The sequence below is a fragment of the Gymnoscopelus microlampas genome (assembly GCF_963454915.1).
Source record: "Gymnoscopelus microlampas genome assembly, chromosome: 3".
Classification (NCBI taxonomy): domain Eukaryota; kingdom Metazoa; phylum Chordata; class Actinopteri; order Myctophiformes; family Myctophidae; genus Gymnoscopelus; species Gymnoscopelus microlampas.
The window spans coordinates 54,768,860-54,791,315 of NC_139940.1; the positions used below are offsets into that span (position 1 = coordinate 54,768,860).

General features: G+C 41.6%; 2 protein-coding genes across 2 annotated transcripts in view; one reads left to right on the forward strand and one right to left on the reverse strand.

The window, feature by feature from the left end:
* Positions 1-1,334: 1,334 nt before the first annotated feature.
* On the reverse strand, positions 1,335-19,823 carry slc25a40 (solute carrier family 25 member 40). Its single transcript, XM_084053601.1, has 10 exons — positions 19,685-19,823; positions 16,409-16,517; positions 14,295-14,354; positions 13,062-13,168; positions 9,939-10,006; positions 9,007-9,131; positions 6,391-6,674; positions 5,550-5,622; positions 4,622-4,702; positions 1,335-3,866 (listed from the first exon to the last, which is right to left on the reverse strand). Exons 2-10 carry the CDS (start codon positions 16,506-16,508, stop codon positions 3,730-3,732), a joined length of 1,035 nt encoding a protein of 344 aa, XP_083909727.1. The 5' UTR covers positions 16,509-16,517; positions 19,685-19,823; the 3' UTR covers positions 1,335-3,729.
* A 1,959-nt stretch (positions 19,824-21,782) lies between these two features.
* Positions 21,783-22,456, forward strand: part of dbf4 (DBF4-CDC7 kinase regulatory subunit) — a 29,650-nt gene continuing 28,976 nt past the window's right edge. Inside the window, exon 1 of the mRNA XM_084053182.1 lies at positions 21,783-21,959. The gene's annotated coding sequence lies outside the window, so the exon portion shown is untranslated. The remainder of the gene's footprint in view (positions 21,960-22,456) is intronic.

Below are 22,456 nucleotides of genomic sequence, written 5' to 3' on the forward strand. Positions count from 1 at the left end.
AATGTTTAGGAGAAGATTGGTGCGTTGATGTGATTGTTCTCATCAAAGTTCAGCTGCTCAATGCCAAGAATGTGATCAAATATGAAGGACAGAACTCACAGATCACAGGGTTAAGGACACTACATTAGACGTTGTATTCAAGTTTTATTTCATCCTCGGAGGACACATTGACGGCTGCACGCCTTTTCATTGGTGCCGAGATTAAAATGTTTTAGGCCAGGGGTCTTCAACAGGGGGTCCGGGACGCCTAGGGGGTCCTCAGAGTTACTACAGGGGGTCTGCCAAATCTTTGTGTGATATGATTTTTTTTTACATTAACCACTTGAACCCTAGCATCCCTTTTCTGAGGAGAACTTTAGCCAAAAATAGCAGATCTACAAGCTCAGTGAGCTTGTAGATCGCCTATTTTTTGGCAAAGACGTGTTTGGTGTAGAGGGGAAAAAAGGGCAGACCAAGTAAACAAAAAAAAGTTAAATCTGAAACATAATTCTTATACAATATAGAGGGGGTCCCTGCTTCATCTCTCTCTCAGCTAGGGGGTCCTTGGCCTGAAAACGTTGAAGACCCCTGTTTTAGGCCGAATGTAAGCAAATAAGGTGTGTGACTGGGTCTGTGTATGCATTTCCTGTGTGTCATTTGTAGTGTGTCTGATTGTGTTCTCCAGATGTCCATCTTTTAATGAATGTTATCAGTGAGACAGCACTGATCTGATAATGGTCTCTCTGTGTAGACAGGAGAGGTTTGATCTTCCTGGAAGAATACTGCAGGTTGACACCAAGGAGAGAGAGAGAGAGAAAGAGAGGGGGAGACAGATAGATGGACGGACAGAGAGACAGAGCTAGAGACAGACAAAGAGAGACAGAGAGACAGAGCTAGAGACAGACAAAGAGAGACAGAGAGAGAGACGCGCACGCACACGCACGCACGCACGCACGCACGCACGCACGCACGCACGCACGCACGCACGCACGCACGCACGCACGCACACACACACACACACACACACACACACACACACACACACACACACACACACACACACACACACACACACACAAATTGTAAAAAAAATTCAAAACATTGATCTACAAGCTTGTAGGGCGGCACGAAGTACATGAGCTTGTATATCTGCTATTTAGCTAAAATGACAGATGCTTTCCCGGTTTGTAATGGGTTAATATTTCCATCTCATTATCAGCTGCATGTATGCACCTACAGTACAAAGCCTACTGTTTTAATTGGGACTTCAATGCCATGACATATTTCATTCATGTCAGGTTTGCTATTCATAATTGCAAATACATTCAATAAAAATAATTACACACAATGAAATGTTGATTGGAGAAATCAATCATTTAATTAAAACATTTCAAACGTTATTCTTCCACATCATTTTCTCTTGAGAGCTTGGCTGACAAAGAAAACAATAGTCATTATATACAGCAGAACTTTGTCTGTCTGAATGTCTTAACCAGCAAATGGTCTGGTCACAGTTTGACAGTGGCTACGTGTTCAAATGGAAAATATCACACCTTCATAATAGCTTTTCTTTGACCCCATCAAGTGGCACAAGTCATCAAATATTAAAGTGTCACATTCAGAGACACCGAACACAGCGATGCAGGGTAGGAAGCGACAGAGCAAAAGAAAACCTAGAAAACACGAGGGGAATGGGGTCACGAGACGTGACCTTGAACATTGGGATGGATGCAAGGGAGGCAAAGAGAAAGGCCATTTTCAATATAAAATATACCCGCAACGTCATTTCTCATCGAATGTAACTTTTATGTTTTAGAATGAAATGTTTTACGATGAAAATGTGTTTAATAACATTGAACCTTAGTGTCCCTATACTGGGGTGAACGTTCGGCATGAATAAAAGATCTACAAGCTCATAACGCAACCCAATGTGACACATTGTGACGTATTAACTCCGGATCCCTAAGGAAAACCTAGGCGGTGAAAAATGTCTCATAAAGGAGGTAAAATGTGTCAAATAGAGTCTCTATGGCTGTCGATAAATGAACACCTGACGTCGTGGGAGAGGATATATTGTGTGTTTTGGATAAACAGCAGCGTGGTGCTGATGTTTGTAGTGTGAAGCTTAATGTCAGAGTGTTTGTGTTGGAGCGCCTCAGTGTGGCGGCAGAGTTCATGTGCAACCTCTTCCAGAGATAGATAGAGACACTAGAAACTCTGCTGGAGAGACGAGACACACTTCTGGACGTCATTTTACAGCCACAAATCAAACTACACAGAGCAGGTTTGTTAATGAGCTTGTAGATCGGGTATTTTTGTCGAATACTTTTGGTGTAGAGAGAACTAGCTCCTAGAGCCGAGGGGGACCCTGGTCAACTAAGAATACAGGGTTGAATTAAGACCCCTCACATCCTGTAAACTAAACTTAATAAACTATGAAAGCCACCCACGGTTCATTGTTTTCAAATGATTATTTTCCAGTAAGTGCATTTAACACAGATTCCCCACATCCGGTTTGTACTGGATCAAACAATTCCTAATCTCACGTAGCCAGGCGATCGGAGATCTCCTCCGCCTTACCGAGCCATATGGCCCATAGGGCAAGAGCCTATCTCCTGTTTCTGTAGCGTGAGGCAGTTTGATGTACAAGTACACCCCCTGGACATGACACTAGTATGTCACAGAGACTGACCCCCCAATCCAACCCCATTTCTATAGTTTTTGGTATGACCTGGCCGGGGATTGAACACCTGAGCCCTGACGTCTTTGCATTGATTCTGCAATGCAGTTAATTTTTTAAACTTCCGCCCAGTTTTACCCCCCCCCCTACATTGAATTTACATGCCATCAGATGTCGCTAGGCAGAGATCTCTGACCGTCTGTCTTGGGGAGACGACACACTTCCAGACCAAACATGAACTTGGACCAGGGGAAACATATTCACATTGAAGTGCAGGAAAACCTGCATAGCATTTAAATTAAAATACAAAAAAAAAAGAGATCTAAAATCTCTTGAAATGTGATCCAACATCACAAAAAGAAAATTTGTTTAAACAAACAATACTAGGATTTTAATAAGCAGTTCCTTTTCTGTTCCTGCATTCTCTTTTCATTTTGGCACAGCTCTCTTATTCTCTCTTCTTGTATCTTTCTACACACTCAATTCAGTGTTCATTTATTAATGCGTGACGGGTCCATTTGGTTCCATTTGTACAGTCTCAGAGTTATGGGTGGTCCTTTAAATAATAATAATAATTTAAAAAAAACTTTGAGCCACTGACTTACAACACCTTTAAATAGGCTCTATGCACAGCAGCCATATTTTCACTTCCTTCACAGGCGTTACCAATGATACTAATGAAGGCTCTGTTCCATTGTGTCGCACAGTGGTTCTCAGATTTTTCAATTTCCACGACCCCCATAACTCTTGAGTGTACAAATTTTGTTACATTTGTACACTCTCAGAGTTACACACCCGTAAGGGGGCCATTTGGAAACCCCTCAAGGAACACTGAGGGTCCCTGGACCCCAATTTTAGACCCACTGGTGTAGCAGAGTGTTTCCAGTGAGCCAACATGCACAATATCACCACCCTGACTCCGTTTGACCAAGAATGGAGCAGAGCCTTCATTAGTATCATTGGTAACACCTGTGAATGTCTTCACAATATGTCTGCTGTGGCTGTGACCGCGTGTCACACACAGGGTCACAACATCTTGTGCGGGACAGGACGGTCGACGGGGTCAAAGTTCAGGCGTTGTTGGTGGCGTGCAGCGGTCCCATGGTCCTCTCCTGGTTGTGCTTCCTGAAGAAGGCCTTTCCAAACTCGTAGGTGCTGATCATGATGGCACACGCCGGAGCCACTTTGATCAGCCTGGGCATGAAGCCTGGAGAACACATAAGAGGTGTGTGTGTGTGTGTGTGTGTGTGTGTGTGTGTGTGTGTGTGTGTGTGTGTGTCACTGTCAAGGTAGGCCTGGGCGATGTGACTTCAAATCAAATATCACGATTATCTCGAATGCTTGCCTCGATTATGATTACTGTAAGATCTACAAGTTCGCGTTGTGAGCTTGTAGATCACCGATTTTCACTGCTTTCTACGCAATCGTACAAACAAGTACAACCGGAGGGAAATTAGAACACCAGCAACTGCAGCGGAACAGAACGTTGCAAAAATAGCCAATCTACAAGCTCACAGCGCGTCGCAGCACGACACGTTGTGAGCTTGCCGGTCGGCTATTTTTCGGCAAAGATACAGTATTCCGTGTAGAAAAAAAGAAGGGGCCTAGTATAGAAGCCTGGGGGACTCTGCTCAAGGACATTATTATTTTTTTTTTGAAAGATAAGATATTTGTGGGCCTTTTTCTACCTTTATTGATAGGAAAGTAAGCTGACAGGAAATGGGGAGAGAGATGGGGGGGTGACACGCAGCGAAGGTCGTCGGGATCTGCAGTCGAACCCGCGACACGCTGTCAGGCTGCATTACCAGCCTACAGTATGTGGAATGCGCCTGGACCGCTAGGCCAGCGGGCGCCCAGGTCAAGGACATTATTGAACAATCAGATCGTATATTAAATCATCAGATCTGGCCTGGGTCTAAACACAGTTCACACAGATCCCTGGTGTAATGAAGTGAATCATACCTGCAAACAGTCCACCGGCGCCGTTCTCTGCTACGATCCTCTTCATCACACTGAGGGTAGAGGACGACACCTGGGACGACACTGTGACACACACACACACACACACACACACACACACACATTACTGCTTGTGAGGACATTTTAAGACTGATTTTATTCATGTAATTTTTTTAATTGACATTTTAACCCGTAAGCCTAAAGCCGAAAAATAGCCGATCTACAAGCTCACAACGCGACTCGTTGTGAGCTTGTCGACCGGCAATTTTTCGGTGCACGTCACCAGCGTGCAGCTAAGTATGAATCGGGTATAACTCTAATCCTAACTCCTAAACCGAACCTCTCAATGCGTAACCCTAAGCATGACCCCAACATGAATCTTTTTCTAATTGTAAGGCCATCTCTAAAAATCTTTTTTTAAAGGGATAGTTTATACCAAAAAAAAAATCGATTAGTCACCCCATGGAGACTTGAATTCATGGATTTTTTTTGTTTTGTCGCATACCTAAGCCAATAATTTGATGACCAGCGGACCGGTAGGAGACACAAAGGAGACTCTTTGTGTCTCCTACTGGAACCGTTGGTCAGTTTTTTCAATTATTGGGTTAGGAATGCGACAAAAACAAAACAATATCCATGAATTCAAGTCTCCATGGGGTGAATAATCGATAGAAAAGTCATTTTGAGGGTGAACTCTCCCTTTAAGCATAAAAACTTTTTTTTTCTTGTGAGGACTAGCAAAATGGTCCTCATATTGTCCATTTCTCAAATTCTACTAAACTTAGTAGTAATAGTAATGGTAGTATAGTAATACAAGCACACACAATAATAATAATACCTGTCATCCACACATTAATAATAGTACTAATGACAACATTACTCTTCCTGACAGGACATTACAGTAACATTGTCATAACAATGTCCTCCTTACAGTTCATGGCCTCCACCTCCACCTGCCTCTTGGTTTTGACCACATCAAACGGTAAGGTGGCAATGGCAGCAATCTGAGAAACACAAGGACAGGTTGTGAGAAGTCCTCTACATGCGATACATGGTGTCATCTTAGTCTCTGGGGATAGGCTCTATGCACAGCAGCCATTTGGACTCTATACTGCCTCCCCCTGGCCAGCCGGGGCGCCTGATGGAGGGGAAGGGAACTGGTTGGAATAACGTGTTCCTTCCACGCGCTACGTCCAACCAGGGAAACTCCCCCCTGTCAGGTGATAAGAAGTCAGGTCAGTTGGCTCTCATGCATTGAAGGAGGCATGAGCTCGGCCCTGGCCTTCCTAGGTTGGCAGAGGGAAGACAGTGCCCAGGATGACATATTGACAATTGGCACTGGGTGTAAAAAATGGGGTTACAAAATAGTGGGATAAAAAAATAAAAAATAAAAGACCCCCAAAATTGTATTTGGCCCGTGGACCCCAATCTCAAAATATGTTGTTCCAAGGACCCCGAGAAGCAAAGATTTGAGTTAAAAATGTTCGCTTTAAAAATATATATATATATATATTCAAAGATTTGCAAAAAAAAAACTATTTTTGAATAGCCCAAAGAAATCTTAAAATGGATAATTGAATGTGTCTATTGAAATGTTGTATTTTATTGGCTGCTTTAAAAAGCTTTTCTGTACCTTATGTTTTTTTTATGCTGAATACTGCTGCAGAAAAATCCAATAAACAAAGTTTTAAAAAATAAAAAAAAAATCTTAAAATGACACACAGATGCGTTCCCGGTCTTAAGTTAACCCATTAAGTTAAAAAGAAACTCACAGAGCCAGACACCGCTCCGGAGATGAAGGTGATGGAGAAGGAGGCTTCCCGGGTCTGGGCCCGGTCACACAGCCAGGCCTTGGTCTGCTCGTAGTTGTACCAGTACATGGCGGAGAAGGGCACGTCCCTCAGCAGGGTGGGTCCCCAGCCCCTCCACAGGGACCGCCAGCCCGACGACCGCACCGCCTGGCCGATGACGCCGATCAGCTGCCGGTACGACTGCTTCTCCGACTGCAGCTTGGTCCGGATCAGCTCCAACGGGCTGATGACGGTCGCCGAACCCACTGACACAAAACACAGGAGAGAACAGAGAGAGAGAGAAACAAAAATAGATAAATCTAGAATTTTAATTAATGGTACGGAAATCTGTCAGGTTTCACATACAAAATTGATGGGCGTCATTATAGATGATCATTTAAATTGGAAACAACAGATTGATACTGTAGTTATGAGGTCTATGAAGATGCTTATTGCATATTGAGACAAATCTGTCCACTGGTTCATTCTTCGACTTGATTTTAGTTTAATTTCCCCCCATATTAACACATTGTGTGCCAGAGGTTTATTAAAATAGGGTACGTTCAGTGCCTGCATATCTTCCATCCACTTACGCTGTAGAAGTCCCGACGCGGAAGTGCATGTAAACAACGCGTGCGTGCGAGACGGCGGAGGGTCCCGACTAACGCCTGGAACAATAATATTTCTAACGCGATCCTCCATTGCATAGTGATCGGCGATCGAAAACGGCTCACTTCCACCACGTTAAAAAGAAATGGAGATATTAAGCTTTTAGTCAAGGAGTTAACATTGGAGCGGCCGACACGTATAAAAACAAATGGGCCAAAAACGGTCCGGACCGTTTATGGCACATGACGCATGGATTCTGAAAAACGGTCCGGACCGTTTATGGCACTCAATGTGTTAATTACTGTAATATTGTTTGGGCTGCTACATATCCTACATATCTAACTAAACTACTTATCATTCAAAAGAGGCTTTTGAGAATGATTTCAAACTCAAATAGACACGAGCCATTTGCACCTCTCTTTATTAAATATTCTTTATTGCCTATAGATAAGGTTCATGTTTTTCAAACCTGCTTATTTATGTTCAAATTTAAAAAAATGTAAACAAGACCTTCCTTATTCTTTTCATACTCGTTTTCATTTTGCTTCTGATTTTCACTCCTACCCCACAAGGCAAAGTGATGATTTTAATTTACCTTTTTGTCGTACTTCGAAACATCAATATTTCATCACATTTAGAGGCCCTCAGTTGTGGAGCTCTCTAGATGCATCACTCATGTCTTCACTATCCTTCCCAATATTTAAGAAACATTTGAAACAATATCTAATTTCTTCCTTACTGTAGTCCATTGATTTGGTAATCTTTACAAAAAAAATTCCCCTTCTTTTGAGCAGTTTTTGTGTTTTTATTTCTTTATTTGCACCACTGCTCCCCTTGGAAACTTTGTATTATTTTGTATTGTTCTTATTGAACTCTTAATGCTGTTGTTTAATGATTTCTCCCAAGGAAAGGATTCCAAATAAGCCAACCGGCTTCTTCCTTTCCTTACACAGCAACTTGTTATTTAATAAGTATTATTTCTATATTTGTTATAACAATGTGCTAATAAACTAAACTAAAGATAGAAAGTGAGGATGACAGTAGGCCAGTGTTGATTTTGCCGACTAAAACTATGACGAAAAATGTTCGTCGACTACCTTTTTTCACTGACGAAAACGAAAAAAAAACTAAGCTACGATGATGAAAACTAAGACTAAATACATTGACAATTTCGTCAACAAATAAAAACTAGACTAAAATGTTAGGGAGGGACGAGTGGAGACGAGGTCAAGTAGAACTTAAAGACGTCGTTTTATGTTTGGTTGCGCTCGGGTGTTGCACAATGCGCATGGTGAGCTTGTAGATCTGCTATTTTCAAAAGATTTGTGTACATTATGAAATGGGACATTCTGCACAATGAGTACTTTTACTTTTGGTACTTTAAGTATATTTTGATGCCAATACTTTTGTACTTTTACTCGAGTAAATTTTGATTACCGGGAATTTTACTTGTAACAGAGTATTTCTACACAGCAGTATTGATACTTTTACTTAACTAAAAGATGTGAGTACTTTTCCCACCCCTGCCTAGCGGCTTGCTCAGGCGCGCCTCACGAGCCTCATGCACGGGACGTTGGGTGAACCAAAACGAGCGCTCCTCAACACAACTGGTTTGGGAATAGACTCTATTCACACCAGCCATATTATGAAGACATTCACAGGTGTTACCAATGATACTAATGAAGGCTCTGTTCCATTCTGGTCAAACAGAGTCAGGGTGCTGATATGGTGCATGTTGGCTCACTGGAAACACTCTGTTACACCAGTGGGTCTACAATTGGGGTCCAGGGACCCTCATGGGCTTCCAAATGGCCCCTTAAAGGTGTGCAACTCTGCGGGGTCGTGGAAACCACTGTGCTACACTAAATGGAACAGAGCCTTCATTAGTATCATTGGTAACACCTGGGAAGGAAGTGATAATATGGCTGCTGTGCATAGAGCCTATTATCTCTCTAATAAAGTCTAAAGTCGTGTTGGCTGTGTGCTGACCTCTAGCCAAGGCTCCCGCCACTAGAGGCGCCATCTCCGCGTGTTCTCCCATCCTCGTCCTCAGAGCGAAACACAGCTGGTCGTAACAGGTGAAGTAGATGACAGTGGCCGGCACCGCCATCACACTGAAAACAATCACACACAATGACATCTCACACCTCAACACACGGCTTATACCAGACCATTACCCATGGGCTACAACTGATCTCTGCTTAGGTGACCTTTATAATAACAAATATAAACCTTTTTTTCCTTCTTTTTAATCATAGATTACATTTACTTGCTTATAAATACTTGCTTTTTATCATCTGTAAAACACTTTGGAAATGTTTTTTGTGTGTGACAGAAATAACGCCGTTATTGTTATTTCAGTCCGGCAGAAGTCTGGACCGCTCACGCAAAGCAAAGCCAGTTAATAGCATGACTTCAAAAAACAACTGATACTGCGCTAAACCACTCAGTCACACATGGATTTATAAAGCATCAGCAACAAGTCAATACATGACGACGACTACTGAATCCCAGGAGACCCAGTGATGCAGAATTGCAGATGAATACGGTTTAGCTGCCTGTAAGTAGTGAACCAGGTAGGTGCGCATTGGCACTGCCCTCACGATTCAATTAGATTAAGAGGTAACTATTCGATTTCGATAACGATTAACCTTGTAATAATTCGATTCGACGATGCGTCGCGATGCATCACACTTTTCTATATTGCTGCACAACATGGCAACTTTTTCATCAGTCAATAGAGGCAGTCAAATATACTGAACAACATATAAATCTGCCAAAAAAAAAATGTATAATCGATTTTTGACATTTGTGAATCGATTCATAATCGTCCATGTCCACATCGAGATTAACCTATGAATCGATTATTTTTGACACCACTAGAACCAGGTGAGTGCTGCAGATGAAGGTAAGAGACTCACAGCGTTGGAGGGAGTCCACTCCATAGAGATGTGATCCCTTCTACTCGCGCGATCTTGATGACGGCATCCTGGACACGGAGAGAAGGGTTAGCTGAATCAAACTATATACCGGCTGCCCTCTTTTACATAATTGTATTAGTTTGTGCTATTTTGATTTGATTTACATTTAAAGTTGAGATTGAGAACTTATTTTAACCATGTAGACCTGAGGCCGATTCTAAAAACGTCATCTAAATCCTGAAAAACTTTTTTAGAAAAATATATTTTTTGAAAAATTACAACAAATAATAATGTAAATGGTGCATTTATATAGCGCTTCTATCCGAAGCGCTTTACATTGATTGTGCCATTAACCCATTCACACACACATTCATACACCGATGGCGGAGGAAACCATGCAAGGCACCTACCTGCTCATCGGGGGCAATTAGGGGTTCAGCGTCTTGCTCAAGGACACTTCGACACTAACTCTAGGGGAGCGCCCCAGCCCGGGATCAAACTGGGAACCTTGCGGTTTTCCAGTTCACTCTACCCGGCCACTCTACCCCTGAGCCACTGCCGCCCCAGTTAGTATAGTTACAAATAGGGGTTCCCTCCAAAAATGGGTTAGTGAATATAATGTTTTAACCAATGTCTGTGTTAATCCAATACAACTATAATATCCTAAAATCCAATGGCATCTTTATTGTAGTTTGGACATTGTTGTAATTACAGTACGTCTCTCCATCAGGAGAGGGAGACATCAGACATAAAACTTAGGGATCGCAGCTTAAATGTTTATTATGACTGTTGTGTGTTGAGTCATACTATGATATGCACTATCAATATGTGCTACACAGTAACAGTGGCTCTCAAACTTTTGAATTTCAAGGACCGCCCTTAAAGGGTAAGACCACTTTGGTAGAGGTTTGGGTTGTGTTGTTACCTTGTCATGATGTAACTCCAAAGGTGGGCAAGAAATCAAAAATAATTGCTCCATTGATTAGAAATTGATAATTCAAAATATGCTCCTCATTGACTTACACTGTACGGTAAAACAGCTCTCAAAGTCACTCTTTTAGCACATAAATGAACCCAAACATAGCTGATTCAGACAATATAGAACATCACCAAACCCAGTACTGTTTTTTTTTTAAATAAAAATGTCAACTTCCTGTTGATTTTACTATTTGAAGATCTGGATCCGGATCCGCCGATCCAGTCCGGGTTTTCTACTTATTAAAAATGGCAAAATCAGCAGGAAGTTGACATTTTATTTAAAAAATAAACAGTACTGGGTTTGGTGATGTTCTATATTGTCTGAATCAACTTTGTTTGCGTTCGTTTTTGTGCTAAAAGAGTGACTTTGAGAGCAGTTTTACTCTACAATGTAAGTCAATGAGGAGCATATTTTGAATTATCAATTTCTAATCAATGGAACAATTATTTTGTATTTCTTGCCCACCTTTGGAGTTACATCATGGCAAGGTAACTACACAACCCAAACCTCTACCAAAGTGGTCTTGCCCTTTAAAGGGATATTTCACTTTAAAAAAATGGTGGATCATAATATCATCTACTCAAGACTTTTGTGAGCCCCCCGGACCGTTTTTTAAGTTGCTTGATTCAGTATTTAGATGTTTGATATTCATTTTATCAGACACGCCCCCTTCCTATACGAACCCATTATAAATGTTAGATTCATCAAAAACACCCGTCCTTGGTTCTGTTAATCTGAGTTCCCATAAGTTTTCGCCGGCTCGGCGAGGAACTTCTGGGCCAGAGCCCTGGGATTTGTGGGCGGGATGTAATTTACGCTCTGAATCTGAGCGGACACGCCTCTTACCGGTCTGGAGCTGTGCAACTCGTCTAAAAAGTCCGACGAGAGGCAAACCGCAGTACACAACAATGGCGGCCGAAATTTCTCAAGGGGAAATTGCTTCCCGTCAATCCTATTTAGATGCAACACCCACTGCATGTGGGTCCCGCCCCCTTTTCTTCATTGGCTGTTGATTTGAATCACAACGCAGTGGCCGCGCCCCCGCTGTCCAAACTCCGAGGCAATGCCTCCCAGACTATGGTTCTGTTGACTCACCCTGCCCTCCTAATGCGTGAGGGTCCATGTACTTTCGAATTTATTTTAAAACATTTATTTAAAAACATTTCTTTATTGTATTCATTTTTTTTCTGAAAAAAAGTGAAAAAAAAAAAAAACACGGTCACCTCACGTATTAGAAGGACAATATCAGTCAACAGAACCAAGGACAGGTGTTTCCAATGAATCTATCATGGTTAAAATGGAGTTTGAAATTACAATGGGTTTGTATAGGAAGGGGGCGTGTCTGATAAAATGAATATCAAATATTGAAATACTGAATCAACAACATAAAAACTGTCAGGGGTGCTCTGAGTAGATGATAAAATGACCCAAAAATGTTTTGAAAGTGAAATATCCCTTCAACTCTGACAGTGTACAAATGGAACCAAATGGACCCGTTAGGGTCCATTTGGTTCCATTTGTACACTGTCAGAGTTACAGACTTATAAGGGTCAACGTAGAACCCCCTCAAGGAACGCTGAGCCACTGCTCTACATAGTATATGCACTATAATAGATAGGCCTACAGTATATGTCTCAAACGCCTTATTATAAAGAGTTAAGTGTTAACAGTAGAAGTGCATATTGTTTTGATTGATTGATTGATGCACTTTATTTAGTAAAACATGAGAACAACAGTACATGGAAGTACACATTCACAATAAAAGGTCTACTAAACTGGAAGACTCTTTAAGCACTGAGCTTGTTTAAGATGAGATCCCCATGCACACAAATCATGATGACATATAAGAGACAGACAGATATACACACTACTGTACAGAATGTCTGTCATACAATCAGTTTACAGGTTACTGGTATGAAGAGTGAAAAAATATGTACAAGAGAAGAAAAAGAAAAAGGGGGGGGGGGGGGGGTAGGGGGTAGGTTAAGACTTGGACAGGGGCCATTTTCGAATTGCAGCCTCCTGAAGGTGTATCTTTAGGGCAGTTTTGAAAGTGAGTAGGGTTTTACACTCCTTTACTCCTTTTGGTAGGGCATTCCACATTTTTCCACATTGTGCAGCCGGGTGTGTGAAGTGTACGGTACCACGGTGCCGGTGAAGTGACCCGGTGCTTTATACCAGGCCCTGGAGTTGCCGTTCTCACACACACACAGGTGGTCCATCAGGCCATTGCAGTAGACAAAGCATTTCCCTGGGAAATATGAGAAACACACATATCTGTTAGGTCACTGTAACTGTGGCTTATTGAGCACTATAATGATATCATAATGATGATAATAATAATAATAATAATACATAATTGACCTATAATAAAGGGTTCCCACCCATTTTTTACAATACAATACAATTTTCAAAACGTTTCCATAACTTTTTAAAAGTATGAGGCTATATACACACCAGTGTTCTATCTATGCACAAAGACACACTCGAGCAAAGGTGTCGTGTCACAAACGGAACAGATCTACAAGCTAACAACGTATCACAGTGCAACATACAGATAGATGTATTTGTAGATCTATCATTTTCGTACGTCCTGTATACATTAGGCCATTGGTTCTGGTGGTCCTTGAAATTAAAATGGTTGAGAATCACTGCTAGAGTCGTAAAAAAAATCTTCTCTTATGGGGGTCCCTGGCATATCTTTTGAAATGGGGGTCCGCAGTCAATTTGGGGGTCCTTGACATGAAAAAGTTTGAGAACCACTGCATTAGGCCACACCTATTTCACGTAATGCTAGTTTTTTGTTGTTTTTTACAAAATCGATAGCCAAAAACTGTTAATTATATCCAAACATTTCCCCAAACATTTGATTAATTCCAAACCTTTTCCAGGCCTGGAAAACATTTTTCTAAATTTCAAAATATTTCCAGGAAATTTCATGACCGTGGGAACCCTGATAATAATACATAATAGGCTCTATGCACAGCAGCCATATTGTGAAGACATTCACAGGTGTTAACAATGATACTAATGAAGGCTCTGTTCCATTCTGGTCAAACAGAGTCAGGGTGCTGATGTTGTGAATGTTGGCTAACTGGAAACATTCTGCTACACCAGTGGGTCTAAAATGTGGGGACCCTCATGGTTCCTTAAGGGGTTTATAAATGGCCCCTTACGGGTGTGTAACTCTGAGAGTGGGTCCATTTGGTTCCATTTGTACACTCTCAGAGTTATGGGGATCGTGGAAATTGAAAAATCTGAGAACCACTGTGCTACACTAAATGGAACAGAGCCTTCATTAGTATCATTGGTAACACCTGTGAAGGAAGTGATAGTATGGCTGCTCCGCATAGAGCCTATAGACTTCTCTTGTATACCTTTGCGGAAGGGATTTTTCTGCGCTTGAAGTCTGATCTTCACCACATCCAATGGGGTGACTGAAAACGGCAAAATGTCACAGAATATATCAACAACTGAAATATGACCACACCAACAAGACAAAGCTGTTTGTTCTGTTTAAGTTGTAGTTTCCACCCTGGAGGCAATCTGGGAACCCATCGCCAAATGAAAAGGAAAAACAACGCCCTCTGCTGTTTTTTACTATCTCACTTGGCTCTGGGAGGAAGTCGACGTAGCACACGTGCGCAAGGAAACCAGGGTTTTGGTCTGCCTGCAGCCTTTCACTTCCGGTGGTGCGACTATGTTTTCATTCCCACTAACAATATTTCTCCACGGAACACTAACACCACTTCTCCCAGAGAACATGGATCGTTTTGGTTATAAGCCCACTTGTTTCTATGATGAAAGAGCAAGTTAAAATGTGAATATCTTTCCGTGTTTTTTTCTGCTCCGAGGACGCTATTGTTAAATGAGTTTAGGTTCGTTTCTAGTGGGGAAGGCTCGGCAGACACGCAAATCCCGCCCACTACATTTGATTGGGTAAAGCGCGGCCTGCTTCCTGATCTGAAGGCACGCCCACTTGTAGGCCAGTGCGTACGCGATATGACGAACCCCCCCAACAGATTCAAACGCAGAGCAGAATCTGTTCTTGAGAGATTACCCTGGAGGTGACCACCACACACCCAGTGGGTTCCTATGTTCAGCCTCCTATGTTTCGCGTTTTTGGCAAGTTTGTGTGCTACAGATTTGATCTGTGTGATTTTAGAGATGAAGCTGAGGAACGACTCGGATGTGAACTTAAAGGGATAGTTCACCCAAAAGAATACCTCTTTTCTTTCGATTAGTCCCCCCATGGAGACTTGAATTCAGGGATATTCTTTTGTTTTTGTCGCATTCCCAAGCCACTAACTTGATGACCAGCGGACCGATAGGCAGCGGTTCCGGTAGGAGACACGAAGGAGACTCTTTGTGTCTCCTACCGGAACCGCTGCCGGTCATCAAATTATTGTCTTAGGAATGCGACAAAAACAAAAAGATATCCATGAATTCAAGTCTACATGGGGTGACTAATTGACAGAAAAAAATACATTTTGAGGGTGAACTATCCCTTTAAGGACAACCAGCAGAGACAGAGAAGTTCCTTTCTTTCCCTAGGCTGGCAGAGGGAGTGTAGCGCCCAGGATTACTTAGACCAGCGTTTCCCAACCGCGGCAGGCGGACCGTTATTGTGCCGTGACGTAATGCTAAGGTGTACCGTGAGGCCGTTTGAAGGTGTGAACCCAACACTCCCGGGAACAATAGCGCTATTGTCCGTCAATAGATACGGGCATCGTCCGTCTCACGGACACACAGCCACGCCCGAGTCCATTCAGTGAAGCTAGTCAGCGACCATCACCCATAGGAATGCAAATATGTACCTGGCTGTAGGCCTACTGTATAAAAAGGGCACAGGGAGTGTGCTTTCTTTTGGCAGTGCACTCACAGTCAGTACTACAACGAATGAAACTTGTTTAACCCATTAAGACCTGGAACGCATCTGTGTCACTTTAGATTTCTTTGGCTATTCAAAAATAGCATTGTATAGCAGATATACAAGCTCATAGCGCGGCACCGAGTGCCGCACTATGAGCTTGTAGATCTGCTATTTTTGAAAAATCTTGAAAAAAAATGTTTTCGATTTTTTTCAAAAAACTGTTATGTTATAACTAGAAATGTTTAAGAATCGCCTCAGGTCTTAATGGAAATTAAATTAAATTAAATTAAATTAAATATTCTGCGCCAGTCCACCGTACCAGGAAAAAGAGGGGCAGTCAAATGCCCATATTATAATCTGCCATGAACGCGCGTCAACATTCAAACACGTGTACTGACTTTAAAATCAACATAAGTGTTAGTTTTCTTATAAAGTGCTTCTAAATCGCTCCAGTGTGTTTTACTTTATTTACACCACTGGTTGTGAGTCAGTAATGAGCCCAGTCCATGAGGAGTTTGGCATTGCGTGTGTGTGTGCGTGCGTGTGTGTGCGCGTGCATGTGCGTGTGTGTGTGTGAGAGAGAGGTCATTGTCACAGGTTATATAATGGTTAACTCACCCAGCAGTGAAGTGAGAATAGCTCCAGAGCAGGACGCCACCATCTGTTGAAGTGGAGTAATGCCATTACTGGCAGCTGGAGACAGACTTTGTCCACTCATGGTAACACACTACAAAAAAAAAAAGATACGATACACATATAAATAACAAGCATGCAGTTTAGGCCTGTCACAACGATTACATAATGGTCTAATCGCAATTATTTTATATACATTTTTTACATAATCGTCATAATCAATTCCATGTAAAAAAATGTCAGGCAGAGTACTTCTAGAGAAGCGGACTGAGTGGCCCTGTCTTTCCCTATAGGACTGACCGTGGGTAGCTACCTGGGATGTAAGTTGGGGCTTGATCAACCCCGGCTGGGTCACCTGGGCGAGGGTGTATGTTGCGAGACCCGAAACACCCTATGACCCCAGGCTACAACACTGATGATACGTCCCAGGTGCATCCATGTGATGTATTCTTTATAGTTAGTGACTCTATTTATAGTGGCTCATAGGAATTAGACTACGTGACAACCAGGAATAGTTTGGTGACCACCGGAGAGACGGGTGACAGCCGGAATGTAGACGGCATACCGGGAGCAGTATGGGTTAGCGCCCCAGCCTGTGTCTTCCGTGAGGAAGAAGCCCAACAAACCCACGGTGAGGCCTTTAGGAGGGCCATTCCAGCAAACCGCAAGTGGAGCTAATACCATTAGACGGCCCAATCTAGTGGTATCGACCCAAGGAACCATCACGCCAGAAGGAAATGTTTGGATCGGGGCGGTGCACCTGATCTGGCGCAGCGCTCAGGTCCTGGACCTGGTGAGACGAAGGAGGAGCCCGGCCAGGAGACAACCCACAGAGCCTAGTCCCTCCACGTGCCAGAGCCTCCCCGTGTTCAGGCAGAGTACTTCCCGAGAAGCGGACTGAGTGGCCCTGTCTTTCCCTATAGGACTGACCGTGGGTAGCTACCTGGGATGTAAGTTGGGGCTTGATCAACCCCGGCTGGGTCACCTGGGCGAGGGTGTATGTTGCGAGACCCGAAACACCCTATGACCCCAGGCTACAACACTGATGATACATCCCAGGTGCATCCATGTGATATATTCTTTATAGTCATATATATATATTTTTTAAATAGTGGAAATAGCAAGAAATATATAAGCTCAAAACACATCGCGATGCAACGCATTTTGAGCATATAGATCGTCTATTTCCTCTATTAATGTTTATTTTAAGTATAAAGTAATTAAATATGCTTTATTCGTCATATCTGCCCTGTGAAACTTTTGTTTACGAAGGCTAAAAGCCATACAGAAATGATTTGTTTATCCATAATGTTCCGTTCATTTTCAACGACGAAAACACAATTAAATCGTTCATCACAATTATTTGAGTGACAATTAATCGTCAACTTAAATTTGTAATCGGATTCATGACAGCCCTAATGCAGTTAAAACAATTCACTTGGTATATATAATGATGATTATAAGATGGACCAAACATTATGTTTCTAACTCAAATGTGGCCACTGGCCACAGTCAGTGTCACAGTCATACACAGAGGGCAAAGGGCAACAATGTTCCCTGGAATAGGCTCTATGCACAGCATATTATGAAGACATTCACAGGTGTTACCAATGATACTAATGAAGGCTCTGTTCCATTCTGGTCAAACAGAGTCAGGGTGCTGATATTGTTGCATGTTGGCTCACTGGAAACACCACTCTGCTACACCAGTGGGACAAAAATGTGGGTCCAGGGACCCTCATGGTTCCTTCAGGGGGTTCCAAATGGCCCCTTACGGGAGTGTAACTCTGAGAGTGTACAAATGGAATGAACCAAATGGTCCATTTGGTTCAAATTGTACACTCTCAAGAGTTATGGGGGTCGTGGAAATTGAAAAATCTGAGAACCACTGTGCTACTCTAAATGCAACAGAGCCTTCATTAGTATCATTGGTAACACCTGTGAATGAAGTGATAATATGGCTGCTGTGCATAGAGCCTACTGACAAATAAGTCCAGGTGGAAACCTGGGCAAAAAAAAATCCTCTAACATTTTCTATTCTAAACTATTATACATTGAATAGTATGTCTTCTACTACACTAAACTAAACTTTCAATCAATCAAAAAAAGTGGTGAAAAGTACAAAACATACATTAACCACTTAAAGCCTAGTTTGCCCAGACATTTTATACATGTGAAAACTTGTGAAAGGGACATTCTGCATTAATGAATACTTTGTACTTTTGGTACTTTAAGTACATTTTTTATACTTGTGTGCTTTTACTCAAATACATTTTAAATTCCGGACTTGTACATGTAACAGAGTATTTCTACATTGCAGTATTGATACTTTTACTTAAGTAAAAAATGTAGTACTTTTTCCACCACTGAATGGACCATTCTGCACAATGCACTTTTACTGCAGGTAATGCAAGTATATATTGATGACAATACTTAAGTACTTTTACTCAAGTAAAATTTTGCATACAGGACACGTACTTAGCCTTAGATTAAGACTCAGATGTATTTGATCGATTTTGACATTTTAATCTCTACGAGTCCTAGCTTCCAACCCCCCAGTTTCCACTGGAAAGTCAGCTCCAAAGCCCGTATTTCTCCAAACATGTACAAATGCTAAAATATAAGGTGCTTACCCGCTTGCCCCAAATGTTAACTCGGCCCACGGAGTCTTTGTACAATGTATCGGTCCATATTGTTCAATAAAGAAGTGTTTTAAAGCCTGTCTGTGGCCGAACGCCATTTTCCCGCACTCGTTTACATCCTGTTTACATTGAGTGTAGTTCCGGCTTTCACCGGATGCGCCCCGTCCCTACCGCCCATTGGAAACATCCAATCAGAATCGGCCACAGACGGAATTAAAACACTTCTTTATTGAAAGATATGGACTAATACATTGCATAAAGACTCCGTGGGCCGAGTTAACATTTGGGACAAGCGGGTAAGCACCTTATATCTAGCATCTGTACATGTTTGGAGAAATACGGGCTTTGGAGCTGACACTCCAGTGGAAACTGGGGGTTTGAAAGCTGAGACTCTCGTAGAGATAAATATGTCTAAATAGATCAAACGAGTCTTTATCTAAGGCTAGACACGTACTTCTAAACAGAAAGCCAAACAGACTGTTCTAATACACCAATGAGCTGGATGTCAAAAATAACTGATCTATACAAGCTATCACTTGTAGATCAGTTCTTTTTGACACGCGTACGCCGCTATAACCGCACAAAGCACAAGTTTAGACGTATACACAACGTCACAAACCTGGTGTCACTGACGGTTAACCAGCAACACTCTCCTCCATGGACACACACACAGCCTGGTTAAAGTGCAGGAGAGACTCAAAAAAAGCAAGAACTTCAGCACCACATGATGTCTGGACGACGGTTAGCCTGTTAGCTTAGCCGGTTAGCTTAGCATTTGCAACACCGAGGCTAACTTGCACAACAAACACGTCTTCTTCTGTCAGGGTTTATTGGCGGTTGGCTGCATCAGCGCCACCTACTGGACTGGAGTGTGGAACTAGAGAGTGGTTCTCAAAACGTTTTTCATGTCAAGGACCACCCAACATTTCTGTGGCCACGGACCCCCGTGCCCTCAAAATGTTTTGTTCCAGGGACCCCCCCTCCCCAAGAAGCAAAGCTTTGAGTTACAAATGTTGGCTTTAAATATATATATATTCAAAAGGTTTGACTTTGCAGTTTGCACTAATTTTCACGATTTTTCAAAAATATTTTTGAATAGCCACAGTATAAAAGGTTAAATGATTGTGATGCTATATTAACACATTTAGCTGGGGACCCCCCTAAGGACCCCTGGGGGTCCCCGGACCCCACTTGAAAACCAATGGATTATTCAATAAAATAAAACGAAACTCTTATCTATTAACTAAGTGGGTTTATATTATGAACTTAATATAATGTTATGATATATTATATATATTAAATCATGATGTTTTAATTACAACAAACACTTGCGCTTCTGTTGAGGTTCACATAAATGTTGCACTACTGCCACCTACTGGCGCGTAAGAGCCATGGCAACAGCTACATGGATGTTACGCAGTTTTTATTTCGACACAGCACATTCCTCACTTTACACCCATTACGCAAACGTTATTTACCATTTATGTAACGGCTAAATAAATGGTAAATAGGAACAGAAACATTTGTAAATATCTCCCATATTTAATGTTAAATGGGATTCAGGTTTTTTATTTGTATCTTCTTGGATTCATTTGTCTTATACAGAAACGTCGAAACATTAGATTCAAATTAAATATTGTAGATTAGTCATGGCACATTCTTCACTCTTCTTCACCCTTCTTTGACATTCACGTTGCGTTCAAATAATAACATAAACGTTTGTAACTACGTATTATATTATTGGAATAGAATTTTTGGCGTTACACATTTTTTATTTAAACATTTGTGTCTATTATTACAGAAATGTTGAATCAGTACACTCGAACATAAACGTTTCTTTTGTTGTCTCGATGTCGCGAGAGTTCGTGGGTTTCCCAAAGTCGTGTGTGTTGCCAGATTTGCTGGTTTCCAGCAGCACTTTCCATCATTTTCACTCATCCTGTTACATTCATATTTTATTTGAAAACCGAAAAATAACAATATCACGTGTTAAAAGATGAAATGATCTCTATGGTATATGGATTGACTGCACTACAAATCGTGAACCCAATCACGTCTTAAGCACATTCAACCTGGGGTCCTTATTTAAATTTGGTCATTGTTTTAAATATTCCAAACCTTTAAACTTTTCCAAACAGTTTCAGAAATGTACACACATTTTCAACACATTTTCTAAAAATATTTCCACAATTCTTTTGACATTTTCTTTTGACAATATTGTACTTTTACTCCACTATAATTATTTGAAAACTTTATTTACTAGTTATTTGTAGATTTAGATTTGTATTACAAAACATACATTAAATACCTCAGCCCTATATACATTTTGACCATTTGAAAATAGCAGATTTTCAAGCTCACCACGTTTTGCGATGTGACGCATTGTGAGCTTGTAGATCTGCTATTTTCAAAAGATGAAACATTTGAAAACTTGAAATGGGACATTCTGCATTCTGAGTACTTCACTGACTAGCACATTTTGATACCAATACCTTTGCACTTTTACTCGAGTACATTTTGAATTCCGGACTTTCACTTGCAACTGAGTATTTCTACATTGCAGTATTGATGCTTTTACTCAAGTAAAAAAAAATGGGAGTACTTTTTTTCCACCACGGTTGAAATATTTCAAGTATTTGAAATGCGTGTAGTGACCAAAGCCAACAAACATGGCAACCCCCGAAACCTTCGCAATCTCTTGGATTTAAAAGCGGGAAACAGAGAGTCTCGAGCGGTAGGAGACGAAAAGTGGAATAAATATGAATATAAAGTGAATATAAACATTAATATGAGATGGAAAACCTCTTTCAAACGAAGTTAATGGAGCCCAGCGAGTAAAACGTCACGCTGGAGACGTTTATTTTACATCATTTTAAATCTAAACCGCAAACAAGGTAACGCGTTCAAACGACGCGACAGGCTGGGAAAAAGGAGCAGATCTACAAGCCGTCAACGCGTCGCGCTCTGACGCGTTGATAGCTTGTAGATCTGCTCTGTTTGTTGCGTCCGTTCATTGTTGTTGTTGTTGTTGTTGTCCGTGTTGTTAGTTTGTAACCAGCCTGTGTCGGCTGTGAGTGTGTGTTCCTTATAGTTCCATCCACAGCGTGTTAGTGTGGAAGTAGGTCTGTTTTGTGTGTTGTTATGGCGTTTTGTAACCACTTTGCTTTGATGTAGTTGTTAGTGTGTGTTAGTTTTGTCTGTTGCCAGTTTGTTGGTGTGTAAGTTTGCAAGTAAGTCTGTTTTGTTTATTGTTAGAGCGTTAGTTGATGTAACCACTAACCAGTTTGTCAGTGTGTGTTTATATAGTTTGTTGTTAGTAAGTCTGTTTTGTTTATGGCTAGTGTGTTTGTGTGTGTGTGTGTGTGTGTGTGTGTGTGTGTGTGTGTGTGTG